The following is a 23748-nucleotide window of genomic DNA, read 5'->3' on the forward strand; positions in this document are numbered from 1 at the left end:
TTAATAGATGATTGATGGGTTTTCCATTAATGATATGGGTTCCCTGAGCCATGAGATAGCCCCACTCACTCCAAATTTGAGCACCAGAATGAATAATGTTATAGGCATATTTAGAATTGGTGTATATATTAAAGTGTGTGTGTTTTTGCTAGAGCTAGTGCTCTTATTAGGGCAACTAGTTCTGCTTGTTGGGAGGACGTGCCCAAAGGCAAGGGAGCAGACTGTATGACTTTTCTAGGTGGGAGAAAGTGGATATTATCATGATACCCTTCAATGATGGTGCATCCTGCTTTGAAGGGAGGATTTTTTGATGCGCTCCCATCTATAAACCAATCTGGGGCTCCTTTTATGTGAGTGGAAGTAAGGTGGTAAAACATGGTGAGAGACCTTTCAGTTAGATTACAGCATGAGTGTTGGTCGGGGTCTAAAATTGGCGTTGAAGGTAAGAGTGGTAGGATTGGCAGGGGGCATCAGGAAGAGAGATAGAGGGTTGAGAGAGTTGAATATAGGACTTGCACATGAGAGGATGAGATGGAGGTGAGCACCTTATGGCTGACCATATCTTGTAGACTGTGAGAAGGAAATACCCGAAGAGGTTCATAGAACGTGAGCTTTTGTGCGTAATTATTGAAGCTGTGGCCAAAAATTTTAAGCAAAGAGGCCAGCTTTTATAAACGGGGTCCAGTTGTTTTGAAAAATATGCCACTGGTTGGAGGGAGTTTCCCATGAGTTGGGCTAGAAGTCTAAGGGCCTGATTATGAGAACTATGTAAATATAGATGAAAAGGTCTTAGGGGGCTTGGAAGGCCTAAAGGAGGGGCCTGTAATAAGACACATTTTAGGTGCAAGAAGGCATGATAGAAGGTCTGGGATGGGAGTGAGTAGTTGGTCAAGATTTCCTTTAGTGTGTTAATAAAGGAGTTTAGCAATAATGGCAAAATTTGCTATCCATATTCAGAAATATCCCACTAATCCGAGGAAGGAAAGTAAGTCCCTTTTTATTTTAGGAAATGGGATTTGTTGAACACGTTGCTTTTGTGCTGACAGAATATCCTGGATATTCAGAGTTATGATTAATCCTAGGTATGAAACTTTCGGAGATGTTAATTGGGCCTTTCTTTTGGATACCTAGTACCCATTCAGCCAAAAAATTTAAAAGCTTGGTGGTGTGTTGAATACAATATTTTAGGGAAGGGCTGCAAAGGAGTAAATTATCCACTTATTGAAGCAAAATGCTAGGTTGTAGAGGTAGTTGGGAGAGGTCTAATTGAAGTGCCTGACAGAAATAGTGAGGGCTGTCCCTAAACCCCTGGGGGAGGACAGTCCAGGTGAGTTGTTGGGAGCAGCCTGTGTCAGGATCAGTCCAAGTGAGAGCAAAAAGATTTTGAGAGGAGGGATGTAGAGGGATAGTTAAAAAGGCATCTTTAAGGCTTAATACAGAGAAGTTGCTAGTGTTGGGATAGGAGGGTAGAGGGTGTGGGGAAAAGAAAGAGAGATTAGATTGTTACTGTGTCTGTGTAGAAAGAAGTAGACATAGGAGACTCCATTTTGTTCTGTTAATCTATAACCTTACCCCCAACCCCTTGCTCTCTGAAACATGTGCTGTGTCAACTCAGGGTTAAATGGATTAAGGGCTGTGCAAGATGTGCTTTGTTAAACAGATGCTTGAAGGCAGCATGCTCGTTAAGAGTCATCACCACTCCCTAATCTCAAGTACCCAGGGACATAAACACTGCGGAAGGCCGCAGGGACCTCTGCCTAGGAAAGCCAGATATTGTCCAAGGTTTCTCCCCATGTGATAGTCTGAAATATGGCCTCGTGGGAAGGGAAAGACCTGATCGTCCCCCAGCCCGACACCCGTAAATGATCTGTGCTGAGGAGGATTAGTATAAGAGGAAGGCATGCCTCTTTGCAGTTGAGACAAGAGGAAGCATCTGTCTCCTGCCCGTCCCTGGGCAATGGAATGTCTCGGTATAAAACCCGATTGTATGTTCCATCTACTGAGATAGGGGAAAACTGCCTTAGGGCTGGAGGTGGGACATGCGGGCAACAATACTGCTCTGTAAGGCACTGAGATGTTTATGTATATGCATATCTAAAGCACAGCGCTTAATTCTTTACCTTGTCTATGATGCAGAGACCTTTGTTCACGTGTTCATCTGCTGACCTTCTCTCCACTATTATCCTATGACCCTGCCACATCCCCCTCTCTGAGAAACACCCAAGAATGATCAATAAATACTAAGGGAACTCAGAGGCTGGCAGGATCCTCCATATGCTGAACGCTGGTCCCCTGGGCCCCCTTATTTCTTTCTCTATATTTTGTCTTTGTGTCTTTTTCTTTTCCAAGTCTCTCATTCCACCTAACGAGAAACACCCACAAGTGTGGAGGGGTAACCCACCCCTTCAATAGGGGTTTGGGACAACCGGATAAACAGGAACAAGAGCAGAGTTGATTTGTCACAAATCCTGAACCAGTCTATAGGAGCCATCCCGTTTTTTAATTGGGAGAATAGGATTATTGTGGGAAGAATAGGTGGGGATTAAAATATTGGCAGCCAAAAGTTGGGAGATGATGGGCTTGAGTCCCCATAATCCATTAAGGATTGAGGGGTTATTATAGGACCACTATATAGTGCTTAGGATTCTTCAGTGAAATTTGGATTGGAGAATGGTGGGTAGCTATTATGGAGAAGTCAGTCATACTATGGGGTTTACTTGGCTGAGGAATTTGGGATTTAAGTCTGTTTGATGTTGAATGTCTGAGGAGGGGTTCTGTTCTTGACATAATAGTACATAAGAGTGGCTTTGGTGTAGGGCCAATAAATGAATGATTCCCCCTAGTTTGTGTAGAATGTCCCTTCTTAATAAAGGAGTGGGACAGTGAGGAATGACCAAAAAAGAGTGAGTGAGGGTGATTCCCTGAAATGAGCAGTATAGTGGCAGTGTTTGGTTTCTTATACGCCCTTCACGCCAACAGAAACGGATGAATGTTCTAATGGGCCTTCATATTCAGTTAGTACTGATAGGCTCGCCCCAGTATCCAAAAAAAAGGAAATAATCTTAATGGATACTGTCCAAATTACCCTGGGTTCCATGGACTCACTAGATGTGGGGGTGAAGAATCCCAGGCACCCTCATTCCTCCATGGGCAGCGCCAGCTGTGAAGAGATTTCCTCCTGTGATGGTCAGGGGTCTTCATTATGAGTGGCACCCAAACGGGGAAGGTGTTCCCACTGGGGGCAGTCCATTTTCCAGTGTTCCCAAAGACTGCAAGTTGGGCACAGTTTGGTGGGCAGCCGGGAGTTAGGCCAAGCCTTTGGCCAGTGTCCAGGGTTGCCACATCAGAAACAAACTCCCAGAGAGGTGGGGGAGTTTCCTTTTGGGTTGTTGGGAGGCTTTTGTGTAATTGACTTTTGGACAGCAGAGGCAAGCATCTGGTATTTTAAACAGAGATGCTTGCCTTTTTGAATTTTTTGTTCCTTGTCTCTGTTGTTAAAGACATGGAAGGCTGTATTTAGGAGGTCCCACTGAGATGTCTGGGGACCCTTCTCTAATTTTTATAATTTTTTCTAGATATCTGGGGCGGATTGGGAAATAAATTGGAGGTGGAGAAAAGTTTGACCTTCTCTAGATTCTGGGTCCAAATTGGTATGTTCTAGCATAGCTTCAATGAGGTGTGATAAGAAAAGGGTAGGATTTTCCTGGGGCTCTTGTGTAATTTCTGTAAGTTTTTCATAATTAGCTGCCTTATGGGCATTTTCGTCCATGCCCACAAGGAGACAGGTAATCGTGTGGTCTCTTTATCTGATGCCAGCGTCTCCCTGTTGGTAAGTTCAGTTTGGGTCTCTATGGGGAACTGCATCATTAGCCACCGGATTGTGTATAGGGGCTTGATTATGGAGTTTATCTGCGTGTATTTCAGCTGAATGCCAGATGCACACTTTTTCATCAGGAGTGAGGGTGGAGGTTAGAATTATATGAATGTCATGCCAAGTTAAAGGACTGAATTATGTGCAGGAATTTCTTGCGATAATGAGAGGAATTTTCAGAGAAAGATCCCACACGCTGTTTGATTTGTGACAAATCAGAGATGGAGAAAAAGACATGAACGCAAGTGATGCCTTTAATCCCAACCACTTTCCAGAAAGGAAGACTGGCAGGAGTGGCTTGACTGGCTGAAGTAGTTTTTGTTGTTGTTGTTGTTGTTGTTGTTTTTGAGATGGAGTCTTGCTCTATCGCCCAGGCTGGAGTGCAGTGGCACAATCTCGGCTTACTGCAACCTCCGCCTCCTGGGTTGAAGCAATTCTCCTGCCTCAGCCTCCTGAGTAGCTAGGACTACAGACACCCACCACCACATCTGGCTAATTTTTTTGTATTTTTAGTAGAGACAGGGTTTCACCGTGTTAGCCAGGATGGTCTCGATCTCCTGACCTCGTGATCCACTTGACCTCCCAAAGTGCTGGGATTACAGGCATGAACCACTATACTCAGCTGACGTAGTTTTTGAGTGGGTAACGGGTGAAGAATGCAGGAGAGAGTGGCAGTTGGCCAGATGCCAAGCCACCACCAGGGGTAGTCGGCAGACTGCAGCCACCCAAGGGGCTGGAGTAGTTTTCAAACAGCTAATAGGTGGAGAAGGAGAAGGGAGGGGGTTTGGTGGTAAAGGCTTGGGAGCAGGAGGGGCCAGCTGGGTGGAGGGTTCGGGTGGGTAAGGAGTGGATGCAGAGGGTTGAGAATATGGAGGGAGTTTATCTGCAGGGTCAAAAGGGGTTTCAGAGGAGGGGTTCTGGAGGAAGGAAAAACCCAGGGAGGATTTTCATTAAGAACAGGGATTTCATGAGGGGTGCAAGCTTGGCATAAGGAGGGTCAGGATCTAAGATAGAAGAAAGCCCGAATACAGGGAATCTCTTGCCATTTGCTATTCCTGGTTATAAAGTTGTTAAGGTCCCTGAGAATTTGAAAGTCAAAGGTGCCATTTTCAGGCCATCAACTGTCATTATCTCATTTGTATTGGGGCCAGGCTGTCTCGTAATAAAAACCTAAATGCTTTGGCTTTAGGTTCCCCCGTAAGCCAAATGTTGGATGTTCCAGTTGGAATTGGCAAAGGGCCTCCTGGACTGGAGGCACGCGAGGAAGAGAGAGAGAGAGAAGAGGAAGGAAAAGGGAGCAAGTGCTAGAGAGCGAAATACCTGTTGCGGGCAGTTGGAGGTGGATTCCTGAGACCTGAGGGTTTTCAGAGCCCACCGGAGAGTAGCCCTGGCCCGAGCCTCATAGTCCCTTCAGATTAGTTGTCCTCCTCACACAAATCACTTGAAAAGTGAAATAAGAGAAAAGACAGGGCGGGTGTCCAGAGGCTCTTAGGATCCAGGAGTTAACTCAGGATGAGGGCTGCTGCTGTCCACTGCCTCTTGGGTTGCAAGAGAGCCTCTGCCGCCAAGACCCATCCCAGGTTTTGGCACCAAGTGTCCAAATGTAAGACTTAAAGAAAGAAGAAAGAGGCTGGGCGTGGTGGCTCACACCTGTAATCCCAGCACTTTGGGAGGCTGAGGTGGGCGGATCACAAGGTCAGGAGATCAAGACCATCCTGGCTAACACGGTGAAACCCCATCTGTACTAAAAATACAAAAAATTAGCCAGGCGTGGTGGCGGGCACCTGTAATCCCAGCTACTTGTGAGGCTGAGGCAGGAGAATGGCGAGAACCCGGGAGGCGGAGCTTGCAGTGAGCCAAGATTGCACCACTGCACTCCAGCCTGGGCGACAGAGCGAGACTGTCTCAAAAAAAAAAAAAAAAGAAAGAAAGAAAGAAGAAAGAAACACAAAATGTGGCTTGACAGTTAAGGACAGGTTTATTTTAGAGAAAACAAACCTGAAAGGGGCTTCTGGCTGAGTTAGGTGAGACAGCTCTTCTCTCTTACAGACTAAGGATATTTAAGGGTTTTGAAAGAGGGGACTTATCATAGGTTCAGAATGTTTCTATGTGAAGGAAAGTTTATTGTGGGGTTGGAATGTCTCTGGTCACAGGGGAGGCTGTCTTGGGGTTGGCATATTTCTGGTCAGAGAGGGATTTATCTTAGGGTTGGAATGTTTCTGGTTATGCTGACATTAGCCATTAGGCTGATGTTTTGGGGCTGGATTTAGAGGTTTTTTAATCAAGTGGAACTTAGGATGGTGGTGTTTGCTCAAAATGGTGTTGCTCCTGCTCTGTCAAGCACCAGTACCATTTTCCATACCCTTATGATGGCATTCCACAACCAATCAATAGCACCCATTCCCTAGTCTGCTGCCCACCAAACTATCTTTGAAAATCCCTAACCTCAGCCAGGTGCAGTGGCTCATGCTTGTAATCCCAGCACTTTGGGAGGCCAAGGTGGGTGGATTGCTTGAGGTTAGGAGTTCAAGACCAACCTGACCAACTTGGTGAAACACTATCTGTACTAAAAAAATACAAAACTTAGCCAGGCATGGTGGTGCATGCCTGTAATCCTAGCTACTCAGGAGGCTGAGGTAGGAGAATCACTTGAACCTGGGAGGAGGAGGTTGTAGTGAGCTAAGATTGTGCCACTGCACTCCAGCCTGGGCAACAAAGTGAGACTTCATCTCAAAAAAAAAAAAAAAAAGAGAGAGAAAAAGAAAATCCCTAGCCTCTGAGCTTTCCGGGAGATTAATTTGAGTGGTAACTCCCTCTCCCTTAGGGCATGGCTGGCCTCGAAGCAATTAAACTCTTTCTTTACTGCAATGCCATGGTTTCAGTCAATTGACTTTGTCTGTGTAGCGGGGCAGGAAGAACCCATCGGCAATTACACTTCAGGCAATGACTAAGCTGGAGAAAGAGCCCTAGAGCAGGTCCAGCTGTCATTATCCCTGTTAATTAGCCTTTCTTGCATTATCCAAGTGATCATGAAGATTGAACTCCCTGTCCCACTTCATATTAACTAGTTCCTTTCCTTTGTTCCCAGGGCCCCAGTCCCATCCTCAGCAGTCAACAGAGGACCTGGGAGGGAAGACTTATTCTTGTTGGGCAGTACCTGTTAATGAGGAAAGCATTTCCAGCAATTTCTTAGGACCATGATACCAGAGATGAGATCAGACCCTTCCTCCTTTCAGCTTTTCTCCCTGGCAGACAGCAGAACCCAGGATTTGCCTGGGCCCGTTGCATTGGGGAAAGCTTTTCAAATACCAGCAGATAAAAGCTTTCTGCAGCCAGCACTTGTCTTGGCCTGGAGGGGAGCAAACCTGCCCCGTCCTGCACCACTGCCCCCGCAGTGTAAACCAAAAATAAAATTCTAAGCTGCCCTCCCGACACAACCATCTGAATGAACTTCCTCCTCAGCCAGGGCTCTTAAAACTTAACCTGAGAGACTGTTTCAGGCCATAATGGAAGTGGGGATCGAACATGCCTCATCAAACCTCTCCAGCACCAACAGCAACACAGACTTTAAGGCTGATAAAAAACATTTTGCAACTTATTCTCTCTGAAGCCTGCTAGCTAAAAAGCTTCATCTGCATGATAAAACTTTGGTCTCCACAACCTCTTATCTTACAGACATTCCTTTCTGTTTAATCCCAGGTCTTTAGACAAATTCAACCAATTGTCAACCAGAAAGTGTTTAAATTTACCTATAGCCTGGAAGAACCCTCCCCCACCTTCAAATTGTCCCGCCTTTCTGGACCAAACCAATGTATTTCTTAAATGTATTTGATTGATGTCTCATGCCTCCTTAAAATGTAGAAAAGCAAGCTGTACCCTTGAGCACATGTTCTCAGAACTCCCTGAGGGCTGTGTCACAGGCCGTAGTCACTCATATTTGGCTCAGAATAAATCTCTAAAAATATTTTACAGTTTGACTCTTTTCATCAACACCAGCACCACATTATCCCAGGAGGAAAAGCAGACGCGTGACAGAGTTGGAGAGCAGGCACAGAGTGCTGTGGCAGTCAGCCAGCACCCACATCAACACCAAGGAGAGTCCTGCGGGTGCTGTGCAAGGCCAGGGGTAAGTCAGCCCTGGTTGGGCACAGAGGCCTTGGGGCCGGGAGGAATCACTGGTGCGCCGCGTTCAGGAAAAGCCTAGAGCAGAGCTTCTCGAACTTAAATGTGAGCTTGAACCACCAGGGATGTGGCCAAAATGCAGGTTCTGATTCAGCAGGTCTGGAGTGAAGTGTTTTTTGCATTTTTCTAACCAGCTCCCAGGTAATGGGGCTGTTGCCGGTTTCCAGACCAACGGGGGCTGGAGGATAGTCTGGTTCCAGGGTCGCCAAGGGTTTGGCCGATGCTCACATGGTGTGGCTGCCCCCATAGGGCTGCTGGCTTCCAAAGCATATTCCTCAAGATCCCAGGTGAGATGCAAGATGTGTTATCTGGACCTGGTGCCTGATGTAGTACCAGAGTCCATGATGTGCTGGAACGTGTCCAGCAGGCTGGGATGGTGGGCCGGGGGCTGATTTATAGTGTGAGCTGATTTGTATAGTGTTTCTGATGCCAGTGGGCTAGGGGAGGTCCCCAAACGCCAGTGGGACCTTAACTGCAGGCGGTGTCCAGGCTCTTGACACCTTTGCCAGAAGGAATTCAAGGACAAGTCAGAAAATAGTGAAAGTACAGAGATTTATTGCAAAGCAAAAGTACCCACTCAAGAAAGGAGAGTTCGGGCCTACTCAAGAGAGAGTTGCACCCAGCGGGGTTGGGAGCTTCCACGTTTATGGGTTTCTTTAACCAAGGGGTGGGATATTTATGAAGATTCCTGGAAAAAGGGGAGGGTTTCTCAAAATTGTGGTGTTACCTGTTTTTATGCCAAATATGGATGTCCCAGGAACTGTCATGGCACTGGTGGATGTGGGTTTAGTATGTTTTTTGTTTTGTTTTTTTTGTTGTTGTTGTTTTTTGAGACAGAGTCTCGCTGTCGCCCAGGCTAGAGTGCAGTGGCGCCATCTTGGCTCACTGCAAGCTCCACCTCCCGGGTTCACGCCATGCTCCTGCCTCAGCCTCCCGCGTAGCTGGGACTACAGGCACCCGCCACCTCGCCCAGCTAATTTTTTGTATTTTTAGTAGAGACGGGGTTTCACCGTGTTAGCCAGGATGGTCTCGATCTCCTGACCTCATGATCCGCCCGCCTCGGCCTCCCAAAGTGGTGGGATTACAGGCGTGAGCCACTGTGCCCGGCCGGGTTTAGTATGTTTTGTTTGTTTGTTTGTTTGTTTTGAGATGGAGTTTCACTCTTGTTGCCCAGGCTGGAGTGCAATGGTGTGATCTTGATTCACTGCAACCTCTGCCTCCTGGGTTCAAGCGATTCTTCTGCCTCAGCCTCCCGAGTAGCTGGGATTACAGGCATGTGCCACCATGCCCTGCTAATTTTTTTGTATTATTAGCAGAGATGGGGTTTCACCATGTTGGCCAGGCTGGTCTTGAACTCCTGACCTCAGGTGATCTGCCCACCTCAACCTCCCAAAGTGCTGGGATTACAGGCATGAGCCACCGAACCCAGCAGGGTTTAGTATGTTAATGAGCACATAATGAGGTCCTACGTGACACCTAGGTCAAATCCAGTGCTATGTTGGTTTCAGTCGGCCTTAGCCAGCTTGGCCCACCTGTTTTTCAGGGCCCCTACTTCTGCAGCTATTTCAACAGTTTCCTTTTGCTAGCCATGCAAAACTGCTGCCTGGAATTTTCTATTCTCCTGAGACCACCCTGTATTATTCCTGTCTCATTTTCACCATGGCTGATTTCAAACCACTGTGGAGAAAAATGTGCGCTTTCGTGGAAAATTGCATTGCTTCAAGCATACTCTTCCCGATCCAACAGGGCCCTGCCCTTGCGTTGCCTTTGAGCTTACAGTTCTGTAAGTTGTAGATAAATGATGTCCCAGCAAAGTAGTTGTCTTTAAAACAATTTTTTTGAGACAGAGTCTTGCGGTGTTACCCAGGCTAGTATCGATTTCTTTTTTGTATTGAGGTGAAATTTACATAACATGAAATTAACAATTTGAAAGTGAACAATTTGGCAGCATTTAGTATATTCACAGAGTTGCACAATTAATGAATAACTTCATCTATTTCTTCACCCCAAAAGGAAAAGGTGCCTATTAGCTGTCACTTCTCATTCCCCCTGCCCCCAGCCCCTGGCAACCACCAATCTGCATTTTTTTTTTGTCCTGTTTGCAGTATCATACATGATCATCGAACTGCTCCTAGAATGCCCACAGCTGTTACTGCAAATTCAAAACCCAGGAAAGACTTCTGGGAATTTACTTTAGGTCAGGGTTGGGCTGCCTGGTACAAGACTGTACCCACAACTGGCCAGGTTCAAAAACATAGGAGCCTTTCCCCAGACCATCAATCTGCATTCTCTATGGATTTATCTATTCTATCTATATTTTTCACATAAATGAAATCTTACAATATGCAACCTTTTTCTGTCTGGCTTCTTTCACTCAGCATGTTTTTGAAGCTCATGTAGCATGTATCAGTACTTCTGTTTTTTGATTTTTTCCTTTTAGAGACAGGGTCCCCCTATGTTGCCAAGGCTAGACTTGAACTCTGGGACTCAAGCAATCCTCCCACCTCAGCCTCCTGAGGAGCTGGGACTAGAGGCATGCACCCCTGTGCCTGGCTCATTTCTTCTTATAGCTGTATAGTATTCCATTGTGTATGTGCCACAATTTGCCTACCTGTTCATCCACCGATGGACATTTTGGCTGTTTCCCCCTTTTGGCTATGTAAATACTGCTGCTACGAACATATGTGTACATGTATTTGCTTGAGTACATGTTTTTCATTCTTTTTGGGTATACATCTAGGAGTAGAATTGCTGGGTCATATGGTAATTCTATGTTTAACTTTTTGAGGAACCACCAAACTGTTTTTTCCTCAGTAGCTGAACCATTTTACATTCCCATCAGCAAGGTACAAGTGTTCTAATTTCTCCACATTCTAAACAACACTTGTTTTATTTTATTTTTTTTGAGACAGAGTCTTGCTCTGTCTCCCAGGCTGGGGTGCAGTGGTGGAATCTCAGCTTACTGCAACCTCCACCTCCTGGGTTCAAGCAATTCTCGTGCCTCGGCCTCCCAAGTAGCTGGGATTACAGGTTTATTGCACCTGTACAGCTGGATTACACCACCACACCTGACTAATTTTTGTATTTTTAGTAGAGACGGGGTTTTGCCATGTTGTTCAGGCTGGTCTTGAACTCCTGGGCTAAAATGATCCACCCACCTCAGCTTCCCAAAGTGCTGGGATTATAGATGTGAGCCACCTCACCTGACCACCAACACTAGTTAATTTCCCTTTTTTTTTTTTTTAAGTATGATAGCCATCCTAATGTGTGAAGTGATACCTCATTTTGTTTTTGATTTGCATTTCTCTAGTGAGTAATGATGCCGAGTATCTTTTCATGTGCTTCTTGGTCATTTGCATATCTTCTTTGGAGAAAATAATCTATTCAAGTGTTTTGCCCATTTTGAATTTGGTTGTTTGTCTTTTGTTGTTGAGTTGTAAGAATTCTTTATATATTCTGGATACCAGACCCTTATAAGATATACGATTTGCAAAAATTTTTCTTCTAGTCTCTTGTCTTTTTACTTTTTATTTTTTTTTATTTTTTAAGAGAAGGAGTCTACCTCCATTGCCCAGGCTGGACTTCAACTCCTGATCTTTCCTGCCTCAGCTTCCCAAGTCGCTGGGAATATAGGCACATGCCACTGTACCCAGCTCATCTTTTTACTTTCTTGATAATGTCTTTTCAGGCACAAAAGTGTGGGTTTTGTTTTGGTCGTGTTTTTTTTTTTTTTTTCTGAAACAAGGTCTCATGCTGTTTCCCGGCCTGGAGTGCAGTGGTATGATCACAGCTCACGCCAGCCCTGACCACTCAGGCTCAAGTGATCCTCCCACCTCAGCCTCCTGAGTAGCTGGGAACAAGGGCATGTGCCACCACCCTCAGCTAATTTTGTTTGTTTGTTTATTTGTTTTTAGTATTTTTTGTAGAGATGAGGTTTCACCACATTGCCCAGGCCAGTCTTAACTCCTGAGCTTGAGTGATTCGCCTACCTCGGCCTCTGAGGTGCTGAGTTTGCAGGCATGAGCAACCTCACCCACCACTTTTTCATTTTGATGAGGTTATTGGCAACCTGAAATAATTGAAAGCATTAGAATCCAGTTTAAAGGAGTTTATTCAAGGCCAGGCGGAGTGACTCACACCTATCATCCCAGGCGAGAGGGATTAAAGGTCCCATAAGCACATTCCTTTAAGACTCAAAATAATTCCAATTTCCAACAGCTTTGATTTTGAATTATTTGTTTTCACATTATATATAAGCTGGCTCCTGCACACCACTGGATATTATTTATGGCCTGCCTGGTCTCATTTTCTGTGATCAAAGACAGTGGTCTCATTAGGAAAGAACTTGAATAGACATTTCTCCAAAGATGTACCGATGGCCAACACGAATGTGAAAAGATGCTCAACATCACTCATCATTAGGGAAATGCAAATCAAAACCACAATGAGAGATCACCTCACACCTGTTAGGATGGCTGCTACCGAAAACAAAAACCACAACAACAATAACAACAAAAACCACAACCCAGAAAATAACAAGTGTTGGTGAGGATATGGAGAAACTGAAACTCTTATGTACTGTTGGTGAGCACGTAAAATGGTGTAGCTACTGTGGAAAACAGAATGGTGATTCCTTAAAAAAAATTAAAAATAGAATTATCATGTGATCCAGTGATCCCACTTCTGGGTATGTATCCAAAATAATTGAAAACGGGGGCTCAGCGAGATACTTGTACACCCATGCGCATAACTGCATTTCTCACAATTGCCAAAGGTATTAATAGAAGCAACCCAAGTGACCTCTGACAGATAAATGGTTAAACCAGATGTGGTGTGTGCACAATGGAGTATGTTCCAGCCTTAGGAAGGCAATCTTGTTCCATGTTACAACATGAAGGACTCATGAAGACATGCTCTAAGTCTTCGGAAATCAGTTACAAAAAGGCAAATACTGCATGATCCTACTTACATGAGGTATCGTGAGTGCCCAAATTCGTAGAAGCAGAAAAGTAGAATGGTGGTTGCCAGGGGCTTTGGAGAGGGAAAATGGGGAGTAGTTGTTTAATGGGGACGGAGTTTCAGTTTTGCAAGATGAAAAGGTTCTGCAGATCTGTTTCATAACAATGCGAATATACTTACCACAACTCAACTGGTACATTTATTTAAAAATGTACAGTTAAAATGATAAGTTTTATGTTATGATGTTTTTAAAAAGAGGGATATCGGCTGGGCGTGGTGGCTCATGCCTGTAATCCCAGCAATTTGGGAGGCGGAGGTGGGCAGATCACCTGAGGTCGGGAGTTCGAGATCAGCCTGGCCAACATGGTGAAACCCCGTCTCTACTAAAACTTCAAAAAAATTAGCTGGGCATGGTGGCTCACGTCTGTAATCCCAGCTACTCGGGAGGCTGAGGCAGGAGAATCGCTTGAGCCCAGGAGGCAAAGGTTGCAGGGAGCTGAGATCACGCCACTGTACTCCAGCCTGGGCAACAGAATGAGACTCTGTCTCAACAAAATAAACAAATAAATCAAAAATAAAAAGAGGAGTGTCTATCCAGGGTAATGTGTAACCGACAGAAGCCCCCTGGGTCCTGAAGAGCCTCTGCTGCTCCGGCTTTCACGTCTTCTGCCTGTGCTTCTCCAGGAGCATGCCCTTCCTGTGCACGTGCACTCTGATAGGCGAGGTCAAATTCTGTTCTTGGTAAGAAAACACATAGGCACCTTGTCATGTCTCTGAAGTTTACACCCCAGGTGTATCAGAGCGTGATCAACAATCTCTGTGCCTCGGGGACATCTAGTAGGAGCTTGGAAGGGAGCGCAAGTGAGGACAGAATACACAACTGGCTCCTGAAGGAAGATAAACTTGGAAGGCGCACGTTTTCTGGACCCTCCCTGCAGACTTGGGTTCCGGCGGCCAGGTGGCATGCCCAAGGTGGGGTGTGGCTTTTCACAGAAGAGGAAGAGGGAGACACCGCACGTGGGCACTGGAGTTGGGAGGTCCTGTGTCAATCGACTGGATGCACCCCTCTCCCTTCCCCAGACGAGATACACTGCCTGTGCCAAAAGCAAAGCAAGTGCACTGTGGGGTGGTCAGGTCCACTCTGAATCTGTTAATGATTCCTTCCTTATCTAAACCTGGAATGTGGGAAAAGAAAAACAGCCGAGCAGTGTGAGCCCTGCGAGGTTCGCAAAATTTATTAGGCCCAGAGAGACGTGAGTGGGAACTTGAGTCACTTCCCCACCCACGTCCAGGGCAGCTATTTGACGACATTTTGTTCCTGATAGCTGCCTCGCCCATTTTCTTCAGGGTTTTGGAATTCACGGTACAAAGAACAATGTAGAGTCCATCTACAGTTTACATGGTTTTGATGTAAATTCTTGGTAAAGAACTGTGTCTTCTTTAAATGAAATGTTTTTCAATAGTTTTTGGGGATACAAGTGGTTCTTGGTTACATGGATAAATTCGTTAGTGGTAATTTCTGGGATTTGGGTGCACCCATCACCCCAGCGCTGTACACTGTACCCAATATGAGGTCTTCTTTCCCTTTCTCGCCTCCTGTCAGAGACATTGGAACCAGAGCGACTCCATCTTGAATAGGGACCGAGTAAAGTGAGGCCGAGACCTACTGGGTGGCATTCCCAGGAGGTTTAGGCATTAGTCACAGGATGAAATAAGAAGTCAGCACAAGGTCACAAAAACCTTGCTGATGAAAGGATGTGGTAAAGAAGCCACAAAAACCCACCGAAACCAAGATGGTGATGAAAGTGACCTCTGGTTGTCCTCACTGCTCATTATATGCTAATTATAATACATTAGCATGCTAAGAGACATTCCCACCAGTGCCATGACAGTTTACAAATGACATGGCAACCTCAGGAAGTTACCTTATGTGGCCTAAAAGCGGGAGGAGCCCTCAGTTCTGGGGAACTGTCCACCCCTTTCCCAGAAAACTAGTGGATAATCCTCCCCTTGTTTAGCAAAGAACAATAACTAATTATAAGTATAATCAGTTGAGCAGCCCAGGCCACTGCTCTGCCTATGGGGTAGCCTTTTTTTTATTTCTTTACTTTCTTAATGAACTTGCTTTCACCATACTCTATGGACTCACCCCGAATTCTTTCTCACATGAAGTCCAAGAACCTTCTCTTGGGGTCTGGATCAGGACCAACACTCCCATTGCCCCTCCCTCCCTTCCTTCCTTCCTTCCTTCTTCCCTCCTTCTTTCCCTTCTTCCCTCCCTCTCTCCCTCCCTCCCTGTCTCCCTGTTTCACCTTTGTTGCCCAGGCTGGAGTGCAATGGAATGATCTCGGCTCACTGCAACCAGGTTCAAATGATCTCCTGCCTCAGCCTTCCGAGTAGCTGGAATTACAGGTGCCTGCCACCAAGCCCAGCTAATTTTTTTTTTTTTTTTTTTTTTGTATTTTTAGTGGAGATGGGGTTTCACTATGTTGGCCAGGCTGGTCTTGAACTCCTGACCTCAGGCGATCCACCTGCCTCAGCCTCCCAAAGTGCTGGGATTACAGGCGTGAGCCACTGCGTCCAGCCTTTTCTGTTTTGTTGTTGTTGTTGTTGTTGTTGTTGTTGTTGTTTGAGACAGGTTTTGACTCTGTGGCCCAGGCAGGAGTGCAGTGGCGCTATCTCAGTTCACTGCAACCTCCACCTCCCAGGCTGAAGCAATCCTTCCACTCCAGCCTCCCAAGTGGCTGGGACTACAGGCGTGCAGCACCATGCCTGGCTAATTTTTGTATTTTTGTAGAGACAATATCTTACCATTTTGGCCAGACTAGTCTTAAACTCGTGAGCTCAAGCGATCTGCCTGCCTCAGCCTCCCAAAGTGCTGAGATTATAGGCATGAGCCACCATGTCCAGCCTTCCTTTTTTCTTTTAAAAACCCACTTGTAAGCCTTGGCGTGGTGGCTCACACCTATAATCCCAGCACTTTGGGAGGCCGAGGCGAGCGGATCACGAGGTCAGGAGTTCGAGACCAGCCTGGCCAACATGGTGGAACCCTATCTCTACTAAAAATACAAAATTAGCCAGGCGTGGTGGCAGGTGTCTGTAATCCCAGCTACTAGGGAGGCTGAGGCAGAAGAATCGCTTGAACCTGGGAGATGGAGGTTGCAGTGAGCCGAGATCGCGCCACTGCACTCTAGTCTGGGCAACAAGAGTGAGACTCCATCTCAAAAAAAAAACAAAAAAACAAAAAAACAAAAAAACACCACACTTGTAACTATTGCTGGTAGGAACATACATTCAGGGCAACTTGAATCTATGCTCCTGGGTTGCAGTCCTCAAACTTGGCCCAAATAAACTCTCTACTTGTATGGATTTCGCCTCAGTTTTTTCCTTTAGATTAATAAATGGGTGTGGCCAAGAGCCATTTCCTCTCCCCATCAATCAAGCAAGCCAAATATAGACACCACCTTGATAACAACCCCGTTTTGTGCGTCAAAGGCACATATAGGCATTTCTGCTATCATGTGATATACATGTTCCTAAAGAACAGGACATTCTGCCAAGTGGCACATAAAAATAACAGGGCTTAAGGGGAGAAAGGACTGGCAAGGACCATTTGAATCCTATGCAGTTTTACAATCTGAACACAAACAAGTATAAATGCAGTCTTGATAAGCACAGCAGCTAGGGCAGATCTCCACCGCCTGGGGGAACTCCTGCTTTCTCTTCTCAGATTAGGGCCTTTGGGCCTTTCACTCCTAGTAGAGCTGTTCATCAAAATTGAAAATCCAGCCAGGTGCAGTGGCTCATGCCTGTAATCCCAGCACTTTGGGAGGCCGAGACGGTCAGATCATTTGAGGTCAGGAGTTCTAGACCAGCCTGGCCAACATGGCGAAACCCGGCCTCTACTAAAAATACAAAAATTAGCCAGGCGTGGTGGTGGGCGCCTGTAATTCCAGTTACTCAGGAGGCTGAGGCAGGAGAATCGCTTGAATCTGGGAGGTGGAGGTTGCAGTGAGCCGAGATTGTGCCACTGCACCCCAGCCTGGGCAACACAGCAAGACTCCATCTAAAAAAAAAAAAAAAAAAGCCGGGTGCGGTGGCTCACGCCTGTAATCCCAGCACTTTGGGAGGCCGAGGCGGGTGGATCACCTGAGATCAGGAGATCGAGACCAGCCTGACCAACATGGTGAAACCCCGTCTCTACTAAAAATACAAAAATTAGCCAGGCGTGGTGGCAGGTGCCTGTAATCCCAACTCCTCGGGAGGTTGAGGCAGGAGAATCACTTGAACTTGGGAGGCCGAGGTTACAGTGAGTTGAGATCATGCCATTGCACTCCAGCCTGGGGGACAAGAGTGAGACTTTGTCTCAAAAAAAAAAAAATCGAAAATCCAATTCAGGCTATAATCAATTAAAACAAACAAATTACATATGAAAATATCTTCAACTGTCCTCCTAACTCCACCATTTATTTTAAGATTATTGAACGGGTCACAGGGGAGTGACAACTGTCTGGGCCAGTGGCACGGGAGTAAAAGAATTTACCAAGACAGTTGTAGGTAGAGAAAGATAGATTTATTAGAGAAAGTAGAAAAATATGTTGCAAGGAGGCAATGGGCGGTATCAGCAGAAGAGGAGCGGACTGCAAGGCAACAAAGGCTTGCTGGAGATTTTATAGGATGGTTCTTGGGATGATGGATTACGCCATGGCTGCAGGAGCTAACCTGCCTTCTTCTGTCAGCCGGGATGTTTGATAAATTGAGGCGTTTGATGATAAGCGGGAAGTTTGTGAGTTATGTGTGTTATTTGCTCAGGAGGGCTACACTTCCTGGGACATAAACACAGACCTATAACTCGTCTGCTTCCTCTTTGTTTATCTGTTCTGGACCATGAAGAAAGGCAGATTTATAGCTTATTTGCTTTTTCTTGCTTTCCCCTGGTGTTGCCAACCTGACTCCTTTTCCCTAATTAGGACTACACAGAAAGCTTGGAAAGCTCTTCTTTTTTTGTTTTGTTTTGTTTTTTGAGACAGGATCTCACTCTGTTGCTCAAGCCGAGTTCTGTGGCTCAGTCACAGCTCACTGCAGCCTGAAGTTCCTGGCTCAAGCAATTCTTCTGCCTCAGCCTCTCAAGTAGCTGGGACTACAGGTGCACACCACCACACCCGGATAATTTTTGATTATTTGTAGAGATAAGGTCTCACTGTGTTGCCCAGGCTGGTCTCGAACTCCTGGGCTCAAGCGATCCTCTTGCCTCGGCCTCCCAAAATCCTGGGATTACAGGAGAAAGCGCTTCTTTAAATCACAAAACTAGCCCAGAGCCCTGCAGAATTTGCAGCGTTTTCTCTTTAAGGTCTTCATTCGTTGTGTGAAAGGAAAATAAAAAACTCAGGACCCCAGTTCACTCTGCCAAAAAGGAAAAAGAAAATTAAGCTGAAAGCTGAGTCATGCAAGGAGCTGTCTTTCCTTTTGTTCCTAAGCAGACAGTGACAGATAAAAGGTTAAATATCCCCACAAGTAGCTACTCTGTGTTCACTTCACTTTATGTAAAGTGCTGATTTACTGAGCAACAGACAGACATGTAATTGATGATTCCTCTACTTGTACCTTTTCTCTTGTAACATGTAGATGACCATACTCTCCCTCTTTCCCCTCCAGCCAACTTTTCTTTAAATATTGAAGCCCTCAAAATCATCTTTGGAGAAAGGCACAGACCACAGACTGTTTCTGAGATTCTGCTTTTTTCTTCTGGGCATGTCCTTAACCTTGGCAAAATAAACTTCTAAATTGATTGAGACCTGTCTCAGATACTTTTTGGTTTACAGTTGCTAAGCCTTGCTCTTTCGTTGAGAGAATGCTTGCCCCCCTCTGCCCCACCACCACCTCAAACTATTATATGAATATGCTGCTAAGAACGCAAACACAATTTCTGCATTCTACTGACAGTATTCTCTTTTTTTTTTTTTTTTTTTTTTAATTTTTGGAGATGGAGTTTTGCCCTGTCACCCAGGCTGGAGTGCAGTGGCTCCATCTCAGCCCACTGCAACCTCCGCCACCTGGGTTCAAGCGATTCTCCCGCCTCAGCCTCCTGAGTAGCTGGGGTTACAGGCTCCCACCACCAAGCCTGGCTAATTCTTGTATTTTTAACAGAGACCAGGTTTCACCATGTTGGCCAGTCTGGTCTTGAACTCCTGTAATCTGCCTGCCTTGGCCTCCCAAAGTGCTGGGATTACAGGCGTGAGCCACCGCACCCGGCCAGCATTCTCTTGTTTACCATCTGCAAATGAACTAACTAACTCACAGGACAGAAGCATGTACTGAGTGAGGCAGAAGAGACTCTGCCATTTGCACCACCAGGGGCTTTGGTAGAATATCTTCCTGTTTTCTGTCCTAACAGATTTTCAGGCATGCATTTAATAGTTTTACCAGTGAGAAACAGTTTCGGCTGCAAGTGACGGAAAACAAAATGAAGGATTTTTCTTCCCTACTAAGTCAGGTCGGTGGGGAGCTGGGATGGTGCTCCACAGGGTAAGGGGCCCCAGCTCCTCCTAACTTGGTGCTCTGTCCTGTGGGGCTTCAATCTCAAGGCCCAAGCTGGTGGCATCTACTTTCCAGGAAGCAGGATGGAGAAAGAGGCAAAGCTAAGAGAGCAAAGTTTCTGGAAGCTGCCTGCCATATGGCATCTTGCATACATTGCATTAAGCGGAACTTTATGTCTGTACTGACTGCAAGAGCAATGGGGAAATGTCTTTATTTTGGGCAGCTGCAGGTCTTGCTCCCAATTCTATTACTACAGAAGAGGCACTGGCCAAATGGATTTATGGATGGGGAGGAGAAGCCATTAGCAGCCTGTACAAAAGAGGCCCGTGGCAAAACTTTAAAATTCTAGAACATTCCTAGCAGAGGTGAGACCAGTAGTGACTGAAGTCCTGGTATCATTGTCTGGTCACAGAACAGCCCGGAGATGTGCCAGCCTGCTTTGTGGTATGCTGTTAACTCAATATTTTGCCCTGGTTAAATTTTTCTTATATAAAACATTTGCTTTTCATTCTGATTCAGAAAGGTAACTTTTATTTCTGTTTTACTTTTTTTTTCTGGAGACAAGAGTCTCACTCTGTCACCCAGGCTGGAGTGTAGTGGTGTGATTTCAGCTCACTGCAACTTCCGCCTCTTGGGTTCAAGCGATTCTCCTACTTCAGCCTCCCAAGTAGTTGGAATTACAGGCGCACATCACCACGACTGGCTAATTTTTTTTTTTTTTTTTTTTTTTTTTGGTATTTTTAGTAGAAATGGGGTTTCACCATGTTGGCCAGGCTGGTCTCGAACTCCTGACCTCAAGTGATCCACTTGCCCCAGCCTCCCACAGTGCTGGGTTTACAGGCTACCACACCTGGCCTAGTTGTGTTTTATTATAACAGTAACAGAAACGCTCCTATTTCCTCTCCCCCACCCTGTCACCAAGTGATTGTCAATTTTCCATCCTAAATATCCCTCAAGTGTATCTACTTCTGTCTTCTCCATCCCCATGCTGGTACAAGTCACATTGTTCTTTCACCCGGGCTATGGCAAAGACCTTCCACTGCTCCTTTTCCCCACTCCCAAATCCAGCGGTCTCTTGTCCCCTCTTCAGTTCACCTCTGGACAGCCAGATGGAACTTTAATTTTTAATTTAAATTTTTTTTTTATTTCTAGGGACAGGGTCTTGCTCTGTCACCTAGGCTGGAGTGCGGTGGCATGATCGAATTCCTGGGCTCAAGCAATCCTCTTGCCTCAGGTCTGCCAGGACCACTCCCCTCCCCTCAGTCCCACCTCACCGCCGCCATCCCCCTCCTCCATCTTTGAGCCACCAGGCTTCTCACAGTCTCCCACCCCGCCCTGCTCTCGGAGCCTGCAGGCCTCGGCCTAATGGCGGCCTGAGGCAGGGGCCTGGAGGCTGGTCCGCCCGCCACGAAGGTTGGGGGGTTCCTGGCCAGAAGGAGGACCCGGGCGAGGCTGAGGGGTACTCGGGCAGAAGCTGAAGGGGACCCGGGTGAGGCTGAGGGCGACTCGGGCAAAGGCGGAGGGGAACCCGGGCTGAGGCTTGGGGGGATCTGGGCTGAGGCAGAGGGGGACCGAGGCTGAGGGGGACCCGGGCTGAGGCAGAAGCCGAGGGGGGATCCGGGCTGAGGCAGAAGCCGAGGGGGATCCGGGCTGAGGCAGAAGCCGAGGGGGATCCGGGCTGAGGCAGAAGCCGAGGGGGGATCCGGGCTGAGGCAGAAGCCGAGGGGGGATCCGGGCTGAGGCAGAGGCCGAGGGGGATCCGGGCTGAGGCAGAGGCCGAGGGGGATCCGGGCTGAGGCAGAGGGGTCCTGGGCAGGGACAAGACCCACCCGGAGCCCGCAGGCCCACCAGGCAGAGGGACTGGCTGAGCGGCCCGCAGCCTGGCGTCATGACGGCCTCCCGCCACGCCCTCCTCCCCGCGCTCGGCTCCCTCCAGAGCAGAAGCACGGGTCGAGCGTTGGTGACGCCATGGCTGTGCTTGCGACGCCCTGTCACTGGCAAGAACCAGGTACTGCGGCCCGCAGCTCCCGAGATGATCCCCTGTGGCCCTGAGGGCCTGGCTCACTGTCCCCGCTTCCCCAGGCCGGGCCGTCAAGGCGGGGACTGGGAATGTCCGCGTCCCCCGCAGCAACCCCCGTTTTTAGTTACCCCCTCGCCCAAAGGCAGGGAGAAGTGGAAGATCTGGGCCTAGATAGAAGCAGGTGTCATGCACTTGACATGACTGATGACTACAAACTTTGGACGATTATTTTTGCTGGGAGGGTGGGGGACGGAGATGAGTCTCACTTTGTCGCCCAGGCTGGAGTGCAGTGGTGTGATCTAGGTGCACAGCAACCTCCGCCTCCCGGGTTCCAGCTATTCTCCTGCCTCAGCCTCCCAAGTAGCTGGGATTACAGGCGTCTGCCACCATGCCTGGCTAATTTTTGTATTTTTAGTAAAGACGGGGTTTCACCATGTTGGTCAGGCTGGTCTTGAACTCCTGACCTCAGGTGATCCACCCACCTTGGCTTCCCCAGGTGCTGGGATTACAGTCGTGAGCCACCGCACCCGGCCGGATGCTTCTTTTTGTTGGATTGCGCACCTGTACGCGTCTCCTCACTCCCCCATCGTTGATTTCCTCTCCCCACCCTATCCCTGCAATTAAAGTGCATTTTCTTTGGAAACTTTTTCTAGATCTTTGAAATAATTGGAAACCTCTGGTCTTGCTATGCGTTAGTCACAAGTCAGTGTGCTAGGACAGTGGTACGCAGAAGAAAAAGACAGGCAGTGAAGCTGGTGAAAGGGAATGCTGAGTTCTCCCTTGTGAATAGGGACCCCCCCCCCCGCTGACCCCCCAACACACACACACAGACGGCCACGCTGATAGGCTTCTCACAGTCTCCCACCCTGAGCAACCCTGGGGATTTGCTGCTAATGCGAGGAACAGTGCCTAACACAGGCTCCCAGTCTCTGCTTGTTTAAAGATGCATGAGATTCGGAATCAATCACTAAAGTAACTGGATTTACGCCACAGCAAATAGAACTGGGAGTATGTCCTGTAAAGATGAAAACCTGCGGGACTTGTGAGACTTTGGATTTTGGCCACTTGCCCTGGCGTGCCGTGTGACAGCTGAATGAGTGCCAAACACGGGGGACTGACAGTGGCCTGGCCTTGAGATGGCCAGACCTGGACCAGCAGGTGTGACTCACTTTCCCTGCCCTGCCTGGAAAGGGATTTGAGGTATTTACCACCTTCCCAGTAGTGATGAATACACAGAAAGTAACATCTCTAGGTCATTCTGAGCTCCTTAAAATGGAAAATAAGAGGCCGGACGCAATGGCTCACACCTGTAATCCCAGCACTTTGGGAGGCCAAGGAGAGTGGATGACTTGAGGTCAGGAGTTCGAGACCAGCCTGGCCAACACGGCAAAACCCTGTGTCTACTAAAAATACAAAAATTAGCCGAGCGTGGCAGTGCACACCTGTAATCCCAGCTACTCAGGAGGTGGAAGCAGGAGAATCGCTTGAACTTGGGAGGCGGAGGTTGTAGTGAGCTGAGATCATGCTACTGCACTCCAGCCTGGCGCAAGAGCGAAACTCCGTCTCAAAAAAAAAAAAAAACAGAAAATGAGAAACTTTCCCCAAACAGTATTACACGGTGACTTGGGTAAAACTGACTCTCTACCAAGAGACACTTGACTGTAGTTTTCCTGGCAGGGACAGCATCTATGAGGTCTCTAGTGGCCCAATCTGTTGCCCTCGTATTACCTGGTGTCATGTAGGGTGGAGGACAGCTGTTGTTTGCCACGTGTTCCTGACAGAAATAACCCTTCCAGTCATTCACCATGAGCCTGACGGGTAGAGACTTTAGCAATGGGGAAATACCGCAGACTGTTCCATCAGGACAATGCTGGGCCTGCAGTCCCCAGGGGGCACCCACTTACTTAGCCAAACCCCAGACGTTTCATTTAAAAGCAGAAGTGAAAGGAAGACCAGGTTCCTGAAAGGGTTATTCTGACTTAATCTGGCTATAAAAATGCTATTGGCTGTTATTTGGCGTGGCCAAAGTGCACCCAGAATGTCTTCTCTCTCCATTCAGTGCACGCGTTACTTTGGCTAAAAGGAGGTGAGCGGCACTCTGCCCTTCCAGAGCAAGCATGGAGCAACAGGATCAGAGCATGAAGGAAGGGGTGAGTGTGTTGCTCAGGGAAGGGGGCCA

At 47.2% G+C, this 23748-nt stretch overlaps 1 protein-coding gene and 1 non-coding gene across 8 annotated transcripts in view; one reads left to right on the top strand and one right to left on the bottom strand.

Moving 5' to 3' along the window:
* Positions 1–6957: 6957 nt before the first annotated feature.
* The window catches only part of SLC2A5 (solute carrier family 2 member 5), a 47809-nt gene continuing 31018 nt past the window's right edge, over positions 6958–23748 (top strand). Inside the window, exons 1-3 of one of the 7 annotated variants that reach the window (XM_054440632.2) lie at positions 20805–21038; positions 21486–21557; positions 23629–23719. In XM_054440632.2, coding sequence (XP_054296607.1) covers positions 23687–23719 — 33 coding nt within the window. In that variant the 5' untranslated portion in view covers positions 20805–21038; positions 21486–21557; positions 23629–23686. Of the gene's footprint in view, positions 7998–8023; positions 8341–20804; positions 21039–21365; positions 21558–22562; positions 22770–23628; positions 23720–23748 lie in introns of those variants that run through there. The other 6 variants (XM_054440651.2, XM_054440642.2, XM_054440615.2 and 3 more) reach the window with 6 other exon arrangements.
* On the bottom strand, positions 10147–10330 carry LOC129023877 (small Cajal body-specific RNA 16). Its single transcript, XR_008496963.1, has one exon. It is a non-coding gene; the product is annotated as a small Cajal body-specific RNA 16 (non-coding RNA).

This window comes from Pongo pygmaeus, chromosome 1 (genome assembly GCF_028885625.2).
Source record: "Pongo pygmaeus isolate AG05252 chromosome 1, NHGRI_mPonPyg2-v2.0_pri, whole genome shotgun sequence".
Classification (NCBI taxonomy): domain Eukaryota; kingdom Metazoa; phylum Chordata; class Mammalia; order Primates; family Hominidae; genus Pongo; species Pongo pygmaeus.